Source organism: Podarcis melisellensis (genome assembly GCF_964234715.1).
Source record: "Podarcis melisellensis genome assembly, chromosome: 16".
NCBI classification, from domain to species: Eukaryota; Metazoa; Chordata; class Lepidosauria; order Squamata; family Lacertidae; genus Podarcis; species Podarcis melisellensis.
The window spans coordinates 12,060,002-12,071,866 of record NC_138533.1 but is presented as its reverse complement, the minus strand read 5'-3'; the positions used below and the strand labels follow the sequence as shown (position 1 = coordinate 12,071,866).

The following is an 11,865-nucleotide window of genomic DNA, read 5'->3' as shown; positions in this document are numbered from 1 at the left end:
ATAATACAAAACTGCAGTAGTGCAATGCAAAATAAGCGCATAGCCAGTGTGTCAACCTTTAGTCCCAGGATGGTACAGATACAGTACAGATACAGTGGCAAGAACCTTGGACTAGTGCCTGGGAGTCTAGAGTTCAAATTCCTGCTCAGCCCTGAAGCTCAGTGGGTGACCTTGGGCCCGTCACTGCCTCTCAGCTTTGGCCATCTTTATTTTTCATTTAAAAGTTATTACAATTATTGCCTTTCACCGTGCAATCCTTTATTCAGATGCAAGACTCATTGAGTTCAATGACGCTTACCCAAACGTAAGCAAGGAAGATTGCAGCGCTCTCCTCACTTACCTGGGAATTCAGTAGGACTTACTTCTGAGTAGACATGGCTAGCACTTTTGCTGCTAGTCTGACATTAGGGGTTCCTTTGATATATAGGCAAGGACAATCCCATATTATCATCAATAGGGACTTAACATTGGAACATACTGGAGCAGTTGGGGGTTTCATAGCCCCTGCAGATTTATTGGGAGAATATGGGCAGGAGATGCCTTTACCGGGCACTAGGACAGAACTGGAAGGGAATAGTTAGGGGGGAGCATTTCCTGAAAACGCATAGAAATCTCGGGGTCCGTACAATAGTAAGGGAGGAGGTAAGCTTCACTCGCCCACACTTAAGATGGCGACCGGAAGGAGCGGAGACGCTCTAGCCAGGTGACTTTCTGCCGCCTGTCCCATTCACGAAGCCGCTTCCGTTCTTTGCGTAAAAGGAGACTAGGTTGCTAGAGCGGGCGCAGGTTTCGACACGCTAAGCCGGTGAGAGGGAGGGGGCGGGCCTTACTCAGTTTGCGCAGCTCGAAGCTACCAGGAAGGAACGCAGCTGGGGCTGCTTTAGGCCTGGGAACCGTCTCTCTCTCTCTCTCTCTCTGTCTCCTCTTTCCCCCCTCCCAATTTTTTGGGGAGAAGGCAGCAAAAGGAAAGGAAGAGCTGCTTATTGTTCGAGAATCCGGAAGGAGCCAAGGGACCCAGGCATCCGACCATCTGGGGGGAGGCTTAAAGGAACCAGGTATATTGAGGTTTAGTCAGGGAAACAAAAGGGACCCAGGTATCCGAGGGTCTGAAGCGAGGAGATCAAGAGACCCCGGCGCCTGGAAAGAAAAGGGTTAAGGGACGCAGGCAACCGGCGCCTGAAACTGGAGAAGGCGAAGAAGCCGAGGGACCCAGGTGTCCGATACCGCGGAGAAAACAGAAAGAAGAATTCTAGGTAACCTGGAAATTTGGAGCGAAGGGCACCTGAGCTTCCGGGATAGGAAAACAAAACGGGTCCAGCTCTCCGAGGACGGAGCCAAGTGACCAGGATTTCCAGAGAAGGAGGCAATCAAGGGATCCAGGCATCGAAGGACTAAGGGACCCTGGTGTCCGAGCACTTTGAACAGGTGTGGCCCTGAAAAGTGGGTGGTTGAGGAAGCGCTTCAGGACCTGCCGAGCGACAGGTGCACCCAGGCACCTTTCACCACCTGATCCTGGGGTGGGATGCAAGAGCCCTAGGTAGGGGAGGGGGCAGCCCCTCGGGAGGTGTCTTGTTATTCCTACAGAACATTTGACAGGATAAGGACCTTGGAGTAACCCAGCACATTTCCAGGCATAGGAGAAGTCTTCCGTTTGTTTTTATTCACAGCAAGAATTGGATTTGGTTCTCACCTCCATGCCTTCTTAGCAAAGAAGGGTGGGTGGGCCAGCTGTCGTTTCCCCCCTTCTCTCTCCTGCTTCCAATCCCTTCCACGCTTCCCATGGAACTCGCAAAAATCCCTTGATTCAATCTGCTTGAGGGGCTGGCCTCCCACAGCAGCCCTGAAGGATGTAACCAACTACCGGACCCGGGGGCAGCTCCTCCGTTTTAAGAAAGTGGTCTGGTTGCCTCGAGGCTTGCCCCCTGGAAATGACGCCTTGCTAACCGGACTGGGGCCCATCTCGCCAGGATTCAAGATGGAAAAGACCTTTGGCAACCTCAGCTCGATTGTGCCAGCTTCGCGCCTCACCCCGGCCTTCCCGCCGGCCGTCAAGGTTGGGCTGACGGCTCTGTACACGGGCCTCTATGCCTTGCTTTTCCTTTCGGTCTACGCCCAGCTCTGGCTGGTCCTCTTCTATCGCCACAAGAAGTTCAGCTACCAGACTGTCTTCCTCTTCCTCTGCCTCTTCTGGGCTGCGCTGCGCACCACGCTCTTCTCCTTCTACTTCAAGAACACCCTCAAAGCCAACCACCTGAGCCCTTTCTTCTTCTGGCTCCTCTACTGCTGCCCCGTCTGCCTGCAGTTCTTCACCTTGACCCTCATGAACTTGTATTTTGCCCAGGTAACTCTTCTAAGGGGGTGTTTGCTTGCTTGCCCAGGTGGCTTGTGGGTAAAAGATGGCTGCTTGGAATGCTTGGCCAGTTTTGTGGATGGGAACATCCCAAGGGGCCTTGAGGGTGGGTGAACTCTGGTCGCCAGGGCGAAATGGTGGCCCTTCAGGCCTCTGCACCTGGCCCTCAGGAACTCTTTTTAGACTTTCCACACACCCCCTTGAACTGTTCTAATGCCTCTTGCTTGCCTAGAAAAAGGATGGAGAACTGTGTGGGGTGAGGATGTAGAAACCTCCTCCTCCTCCTCCTCCTCCTCCTCCTTCTTCTTCTCATGGCTGGAATGTGGCCTCTTGTACAAAGTCACTTCCATGGTTCTGCCCACCTTTACCTCTGGCCCTGCCCACCACTTGCATGTGTCCTGCCCGGCTCTAGAAGCTTCCGCCCCAAGGAACGTGGTTCTCAACCTGGTTCTTCCCCCCAATATGGGCTCTTTATATTGCTTGCAGTCCAGCGATGGGGAACCTGCAGCCCTGCTGATGATGGTGAGCTACAACTCCCATCATCCCTGACCATCGTCTATGCTGGCCTGTGCAGATGGGTGCTGGAGTCTGCCAATACCTGGAGGGCCACAGGTCTCCTCCCTCTGGCCTCAACCCTTGCACACTTGCTGCCTTGGATTCTCAACTAGTCATTCTGCCCTGTTTGTCTGTCCTCACAATCTCATGGCTACTAGTCATGAAATGGCTCTTAACTAATTAGTTTCAGGATCAACAGCACCATTCCTTTGCAGAAAAGGGCAATCAAAATGATCAGGGGGCTGGAACAACAATGAGGAAATGTTGCAGCAATTTGGGCTTTTTTTGGAGGGGGGCAAGTAGTGTGGGGGGTGATGATAGACATGTATAAATTTATGTACGGTGTAGAGAAAGGGAAGCTTTCTCCCTGCCCCTCATCATACTAGAATCATCTAATGAAGCTGAATGCTGGGAGATTCAGGATAAACCAGAGGAAGCTGTCTTAAACAGAGCAGAGGGTCCATCTAGTTCAGCAGTGTCTGCACGGACTGGCAGCAACTCTCCTGGGTTTCAGACTGGGGATTGAACTGAGAGATTCTGCATGCAAAGCAGATCCTCTGCTGCCACTGAGTTATGGCTCTTCCCCACTGACCTCTGCCCCAGTTACTGTTTTTTAAAGGAAGCACTTATTCACAAAGCACATAGAACAGGGAGGCAACCAGGTGAATTTTCATGAAGAGGAAAGAGGACCCAAAAGCCTTGGCACCACCACCAAGAAGGCTCTGTACCATTACTTACATCACTGTTCGCGATGGTGCCACACAGGGGTGCCAATTTGAATAAAATATTGTGGGGGCCCAAGTAAGCCCCGCCCTGCATAACTGATCACATGACGCAGTGCACACATACCATTTGAATGGGAATGCCCACCAACTTTGTGGGGTTTGAAATTTCGACTTGCTGCACAAATCTAGTTGCTGCCTTTTCAGGGCGGTGTAGTGGTTAGAGGATGGGGCTAGGACCTGAGAGACTTGGGGTCAAATCCTTGTGCAGCCCTGCAGCTCGCTTGGTCTCTTCTTCCCTACCTGTTTTTGTGAGGATGAAATGTTTCTTGAGCAGGAACAGGTGGGATATAAATGGGAAAATGTGAAATGAAAGCAAAGAAACCTGAGAACAATGTTGCGGCTAAGAGGCTAAGCTGTGAGCCAGAAAGCTCTGGATTCGAATCTCATACTGGCTCGTGAAGTCATTAGGTGGCCTTCTGCATTCTGTTCAGAGCACAAGATCAAAATATACACCAGGCTTAGTTTGGACAGAATCGTGAATACACTTCTGGAGTTAATGCTAAATCCATGACTTCTGGTAAATGAGCCACCTTAGCCACTAGAGGGCCGTGAACATTTTTGTCTGGGGCTTTTTAGCCTCATCTACCCATGTGCCATCAGAAACCAAGGGGCACATGGGGTACCAGATGTGAAATATATTGGCATTCTTTTCAGCTCTCCTACCAGACTATCTTGTTAGCAGGCAAAGTTCTGCTATGGTTGTTTGTTGCAGGTCCTGCTTGTTTTCTGTAATTGCTAATACCTGCCCCTTTCTTCCCTTCCCCTCCAGGTGGTTTTCAAGGCCAAAGCAAAATACCGCCCTGAACTGACCAAAGGCCTGTGAGTAGATGTGTATTTGTGTGTAACATCATAACACCTTGCATTCTTGCGCCTTGCCATATATCCTTCTCAAGTGTCGGGAGAAAAAAGATAAAGCATTGTGGGGAACCTGCAAGCGAGACCTGAGCACACTAGCTCTCTCCCTGGCATTTTTGGGCAGTATGCCTCTGACAATGAAGGCAGAGCCTTGCCCCGGCGGCCAGCAGCCGCACTAACTCTGCCTCCCCGCTTTCTCTCCCCCAGGTTGGCAGTGCGAGGGGCGTGCCTGGGCGCCAGCCTCCTCTTCCTGGCAGTGAACGTGGTGTGCGCCGTGCTGGTGCGGGGGCGCCGCGCCGAGCCCTGGGCCGTGGTCCTGGCACGCGTCCTCATCAGCGACTCGCTGTTTGTGCTGGGGGCCGTCTCTCTGGCCCTCTGCCTCTGCCTCGTCGCCCGGGGTTCTCCTTCCACCCGCATCTACCTGGAAGCCAAGGTGAGCATTTGCCAGGGGGCACGGGGCGGGGAGCTGGGGCCTGCTGAGTCTTCTTTTCCCTGTGCTATTCAACAGTAGGGTTGGGAGCAGGGGTTTGACGTTGCTTCAGTGGCATCTCATCCATGCACCGAGAGTGCAGCGTTTCACCTGCTGAGCTGGCCCTGGAACTGGTAGCATGTCGGAGAAAGCTGCCTTGGAGGTCCTGGCTTTTAGTATTTATGGGACCACCTCTCCTGGTCTGCTTTGCAGAGGACCTTAAGGTCCATAAATAACCATAGTTTAAAGGTCCCAGAAGTCAGACTATCTTCCACCAGGGCCAGGGCCTTTTCAGTGATGGCTCCGACCTGGTGGAATGCTCTGTCCCATGAGACCAGGGCCCATCAGGATTTAACCTCCTTCCTTCGGGCCTGTAAGACAGAGCTATTCCGCCTGGCCTTTAATTTGAATTCAGCCTGATCTTTTATTTCCCTTCTCTTCCCTCCCCCTCCTCTTTTATGAAGATTACCTGCTCTGAGACCCCACAGCTAATTTTCCCCTGGCCTCCTCGCTGGCCCAAGTAGGACTAATTCAGCCAGCTAGCCCTGGTGACTATCTAATGCTTATTAGATGGATTTCCCCCAAATTGATTTCTGAATTTTGAATTTTATTGTTATTCATGTTTTTATACTGCATTTTATGCTGCTTTTACAATTAAGTGTTTTAAATTTCTTGTTAGCCGCCCTGAGCCCGGTTTTCTGAACCGGGAAGGGCGGAGTATAAATAAAAAATTATTATTATTATTATTACATTATTGCTGGCATCCTTCTGTCTCGGGAGAACATGGAGGAGTGTGCCTTTGGGAGGTGAAGTCAAACTTCTGGAAGGTTATAGCTGTAGAGATAGATAGGGGAGAGACATGTTTTGTTGCAGCTGGGGCAGATGAAGGGGTCCGGTTGTGCTGCTGCAGATGCACCATGGCGTTTCTTCTCTCTGCTCTCCTCCCGGCGGTCATTCCACCTCTGCTCACTGCTACAGATGCATAACCTGACTCCAGGCACTGCGCTGGACTGCAAGGGATTCCCACACGGCAGGGTTCAACCTAAATTTGGTTTCCAGGACCTCGCGGTTACATTTCCCCCATAGTGTCGGTGGCAGTACACTCCAAAGCCACTGACGACTCCTCAGGTTATCTGGGTGGTGGGCAACATCCGCAACCTTTGTGCCGGGCAGCCTGTCTGCCCTGGGATCTGCATGCCCATCAAACCCCTTGCTATTGATATTTGTAATGTTCGAATGCCCCCGCTCACCAGCGAAGTACCCTCAGCAAAAGAGGATAGGTGTTCGTCTCCCAAAGGATAGGTCCTTTTCAAGGCAATGTTTCCCTCTTCCTCTTCTTCCCCGAGACCCTCCTTCTCCCTGATAGCTGCGGAGCTGTCATCATGGGAGTGGATCGCAGCTGCAATATCCACGAAGGCCTCGCTCACCTGTGGTCAGGGATAATGGGAGCAGTAATTCAGTGGTATCCAGCTGGACTCAAGCTCCCATCAGCTACCAGCTGCCTGTTGAGCAGTCAGGGACGATAGGAATTTTGGTCCGATAAATACCTGGTGGGTCACCGGGGTCCCACAGCTTCAAGGCACTGCAAGGCTCTCTTGATTTGAGCTTGCTGAGACCCACTGACCGGTCTCTCTTTCCTGTCTGCCCCTTTTCTGTGACAGGGCACCTCGCTGTGCCAAACGGCCGCCATGGGTGGCATCATCGTCCTGCTCTACGCCAGCCGAGCTTGCTACAACCTGGCGGCCCTGGCTCTGTCTTCCCGCACCCGCCTCGACTCCTTTGATTACGACTGGTACAACGTATCCGACCAGGTGAGCAGGGCGGGCTAGGTTCGGATTCCTTAAGGGCCGCCCTTCCTACTCGGGAGTAGACCAGCTGCAACGGAACAAATGACTGGGCTCCGTTAAATTCTGCAGGTCTACTCTGTGTTAGATGCAGCCATTCTAGCGCAGACCTAACTGTGTCTGCTCGGAAGTGGGGCTTACTCCCAGGTAAGTGGGAGGTGGCTTGCTGCCTCACCCTGCCTTTGTCCAGCCCCTACCTCCCTGTCATCTAACTTACAGCCAATCAGGGGGAAGCTCTGCCTGTCACTGGCTCCAGCTGCACCAACCATTGGGCTCTCTGTCTTCCACCCCAGTGGAGACCAGCTGCTCAAGTGTCTCCCTTCTCCCTCCCCTTCCAGGCAGACCTGATCACGGACCTGGGAGACCAAGGTTACGTCATCTTCGGCCTCATTCTCTTCATCTGGGAGCTGCTGCCCACGTCTCTGCTAGTCGGCTTCTTCCGGGTGCACCGGCCAGCTCAGGATATGGTGAGTTGAAGCGGTTGGTTGGGAGAGGAGCAGAACAGCAAAAAGGCAGTGGAAGGAGAGGCCCGAAGCGTAGGGGGAGGCAGGGGGCTGTTGCCATGATGAGAGCATCACTCAGTGCAGCAGGGATGGGGGGCGTTTTTCAAGGGCCACATTCCCTTCTGGGCAGCCTTCCGAGGGCCACAGGCAGAGGCGAAAAGAAAAGCGCCGCAGCAAATTCTGGTCCTTGTCTTTATATTGTAAAGCAGAAGGAATTCTAGTATTTTTAAACTGCTTTTTAAAGGCGTGCCTTCCCCAAGCGACAATTTCAAAAAAAAAAGATGGCAGAAAGGTAACCATAGATACAGCAGGCACTTCAGCAGCTCTGAGCCAGACCACTTCCTATCTAGCTGAAGGCAGCAGCAAAAATGATACTCAGCAAAAATGAAATCAGCCTGAGCCAGTTTCATGTCGTCATCCCACCCCCCGCCCCCAGGCACAGGTGGGACTATAGTTCCCAACATCCCTGCCCGTGGGCCATGCTGCCTGGGATACATTGAAAGTCATAGAATCATAGAACTGTAGGGTCCAGCCCCCTGCAATGCAGGACTCTCAGTTAAAGCATCCATGACAAATGGCCATCCAACCTCTGCTGAGAAACCTCCAAGGAAGGAGAGTCCATAACCTCCGGAGGGAGACAGTTCGGCAACATTTGCAGGGCACCAGAATGAGGACAGCTGGTGAAGGTCTTTTGGAAGGGAGCTTCGTAGCTCTGGGGCACCACCAAGAAGGATGGAGCCCCGCAGTGTTCCGGGTGCAGCTATTTCTGTGGGCGCTGCGTTCTCCTCCAGTGGCGTCTCCCAAGGCTAAGAGCTTGGATCCCTTGGGTACAATCCACTGGCAAGGCCTCCTGCTTAAAAGACGGGGGGCACTGGACGTGGCCTTACCTTGCCGTCCTGCAGGGAAAGGCTGATTGCAGGAGCAGCGTCCCCAGTAATGGTGCCTTCCTCCCCACAGAGCGCCAGCCGTGTCTTCAACCGGCAGCTGGGGGTCTCCCGATCCTACTTCTTCGACCACCCCGGGCAGCGTGAAAGTGAAGGACTAACGAGCAGGTAATTTCTCATCTTCCCCGAGGCTGCACTTGTCCCAGCCTCCTGATTCAGGAGCATAGGGAGCTGCCTTTATACGGAGTCAAGCCGATGGTTAGTATTGTCTGCAATGACTGGCAGCGGCTCTCCGGGGTTTCCCAGAGGGGACATTCCCAGACCCACCTGGGACCTTCTGCATGCCAAACAGATGCTCTCCCACGGAGGATGTTCACTCACAAGGTGTCAAGGAGCTGTCAGACGAGCCCAGGTCATCCACAGGGCAGGAAAGAATACGAGACAAGAAATGCCATTAGCTTTTATTCAAATAATAATAATAATAATAATAATAATTATTTGTACCCCGCCCATCTGACTGGGCTTCCCCAGCCACACTGGGCGGCTTCCAACAAACATTAAAAATACATTAAAATGTCACACATTAAAAACTTCCCTGAACAGGGCTGCCTTCAGATGTCTTCTAAATGTCAGGTAGTTGTTTATTTCTTTGACATCTGGTGGGAGGGCGTTCCACAGGGCGGGCGCCACTACCGAAAAGGCCCTCTGTCTGGTTCCCTGTAGCTTTGCTTCTCACAGTGAGGGAACCACCAGAAGGCTCTCGGTGCTGGACCTCAGTGTCCAGGCAGAATGATGGGGGTGGAGACACTCCTTCAGGTATACTGGGCCAAGGCCATTTAGGGCTTTAAAGGTCAACACCAACACTTTGAATTGTGCTCAGAAACGTAACAACACAGCTGGCTGTGTCTTAATCCAGCTGGAGATGTTGCTGAAACTGACCGCTGGACCTGCCCTTCCCCTCTAGCCTCTCACTCTGGATCCGTCCGAAGCAGACAAAAGCTGCGTTGAGGGGTGGGATCCTCTTCTGGCTCATTGCCCAGCAATGTAAGGGACGCTCTTCAATCTGGGTGTTAGCAGGGGAGGAGAGTCAGCAGGACTGGGCCTGCCCTGCTGCTGGACAGCAGGGGCAGCTTCCAACTCCTCTCTGTCTGAGTCTGCACTCACACTCCGACTCCCAGCCTCCAACCCTGTCCTGGAAGGCCCTTCTTCTCCTGACCCCCTCAAGCCCCCTGCTTCTAGCACCTCCCAGTTCGTCCCTTCCCCAGACTGCTCCCCGGTGTCCCACCACCACAATCTGGAGTCTAAGTCTTCTACGTCCTCCCTGGAGGGGGCTCTTGGGCTGTGAATGCCCACCAGTCTTCCTCATCCATCTAGTCTCTGACCCAAGAGGAGTCAGTTCAATGGCCTGTGCACTTGGGGTGTCTTACGTCCTGGGGGTGGCAGAGGGGGAACCGCTTTCCTGTTGGCCCTTCCCCTGGATCTCCACCTCCCAAACCCCTGGGACCTTGCCCCAGGTCGGAGTCCTCCTGGGGCCCCAGATTCCCATCCCTGACCCATTAGAACTAGACCGGGGTGGGTGTGCGGTCCCTGACTGACAGCCCCACTGCCGTCCTTGCACTGGCTCCCAACCCCCCCGCCCCCCCCACCCTGCCTCGGAGGTGGAACGGAAATCGTTTCCATGCCTGGAAGTTTTAAAAGCTCCATCAATGAAGTTGGCACAGCATACCAACAGTCGTTTTACTTACAAAAGCATTGCTATGCTGCTGTGTCATAAAATGTATATAAAAGCAGCTTACAGCAATAAAACTTAAAGCCATACAATAAAAACATACAGAAAGGTTAAACGTCAATTAACCATTGTGGAAGGATATATTCCTAAGTTGCCTGCCTAGGCCTGGTGGAATAGAAAAGTTGTCTATGTTCCCGAGTGCTTCAGCACCACTGAGCCCCATCTCTTACCTAATTCAGGGTCTCCCAAAGTGGGTTGTGCCACCCCTAGGCTGGGGGGGATGAGGGGTAAATGATTTCAGACTCTGAAAAGCTGGTACCACTGGATCATTCTCCCTCACTGCGAGAAGCCAAGTTACAGGGAACCAGGCAGAGGGCCTTCTCGGTAGTGGCACCCGCCCTGTGGAAGGCCCTCCCACCAGATGTCAAAGAGAACAACAACTACCAGACTTTTAGAAGACATCTGAAGGCAGCCCTGTTTAGGGAAGCTTTTAATGTTTGATGCATTATGGTATTTTAATATTTTATTATTATTATTATTTTCATCCATAATTTAACTTAAGTAGTTTTAATTGGATTTTGAATAAATTTGCCATTAATAGCGACCGTCTTGAATTTTATCGTCTTATATCTTCCTGAGTGGGTTGTACAAACTACTGTTCTGAGCTACGCTTTTTACAGAGCAGGGGGGTGGTATGGGAACAAGGGGGCAACGGGTTAGAATCCACTGGTCTAATTCCTTTCTTTCCTTTTGCTTCCTAACACTCACATGCCTCCCCCCCCCCACCCAAATTGCCTCTTCTTTCCCACCCCACCCACTTCCTTCCAGCCTGACAGGACGCCTGGGCAGCGTCGGGAGCTGGTACGGCTCGATCAACCGCAGCGGGGAGCAGGACTGGTTTGGGGGGCCCCCTCCCACGGCCCCCCTTTTGTTCTCGCAGGCCACAGTGTCCGGCAGCCACCACCACAGCCTCTATTCCACCCCGCAGAACTGAGGGGAGTGGGGTGGGGGTGGGTTTGTGGGGCACCGATGCGAAGACCCAGGAATCACTACTGATGTAGGACAGGTTTCTATGAAGGAGCAGGGATGTGCACACACGGTATTATAAACACCATCACCCCATTCCCCAAACCGTAGGAAAACCCAGCTTTATTTCTTTTAGCCATTTTGGGGGAGGGGGCTGGGTTGGCTTGTTGCTGGCATCTTGGTCTTGATGCTTAAGCTCTCCCCCTCCTTCCCCAGCCCTCCCTTTCTGCCCCCCTCACCCCCACCCCGGGTACTTAACCAATAGTATACGGAAAACTCTTGGCACTTTAATCGACTCGGATTGAGGACAGGGGCGGGCTCAGTTTTATCTGTGATGTCATTGTTTTAATGAATTCTGGTCAAATGTGTCTACAGGGCAGGGGGGGTTCTTCCTTTCCCCCCTCTTCCCATGAGCTGGTAGCGGCAGTGTTTTGGAGTAGCCTTTTGTTATTTGCTAGACATGCTGCAGTTTTGGTGCTATTCCATTGCCCCCCCACCCCCAACTTAACAATAAAGTCCACTTTGTGTTAGCGACATTGCGTGTGGTTTTCTGTAGTTGTGCTGCGGCGGAAATGGGGTAGCCTCTGGCTTTCCAAATGTTACTGGCCGTGCTGGTTGGGGATTAATGGGTATCGGAGCCTCGTCATGAGGGCTACATTTTCCCCATTCCTTTGAACAAAATTACAGTTTTCAAGCATTCTTACGCATAAAAACATAGCAAAATAAGTACCACGGAACAGGTGAATCCGTTTATTTCACAACATTGATATACTATTTGATTGTAACAAAACCTCAGAGTGGTTTGCAGAAAGAATAAATAAAATTATCGGTAGGAGACAAGTATTTGAAACATTCAAAGACTTAT

General features: G+C 52.1%; 1 protein-coding gene across 1 annotated transcript; it reads left to right on the top strand.

Annotated features, from left to right (window-relative positions):
* The first annotated feature begins 813 nt into the window (after nt 1-813).
* On the top strand, nt 814-11,534 carry GPR137 (G protein-coupled receptor 137). The gene is made up of 7 exons (XM_081891768.1): nt 814-2,341; nt 4,460-4,509; nt 4,753-4,978; nt 6,676-6,825; nt 7,197-7,325; nt 8,319-8,413; nt 10,803-11,534. Exons 1-7 carry the CDS (start codon nt 1,976-1,978, stop codon nt 10,966-10,968), a joined length of 1,182 nt encoding a protein of 393 aa, XP_081747894.1. The 5' UTR covers nt 814-1,975; the 3' UTR covers nt 10,969-11,534.
* Nucleotides 11,535-11,865: the final 331 nt, after the last annotated feature.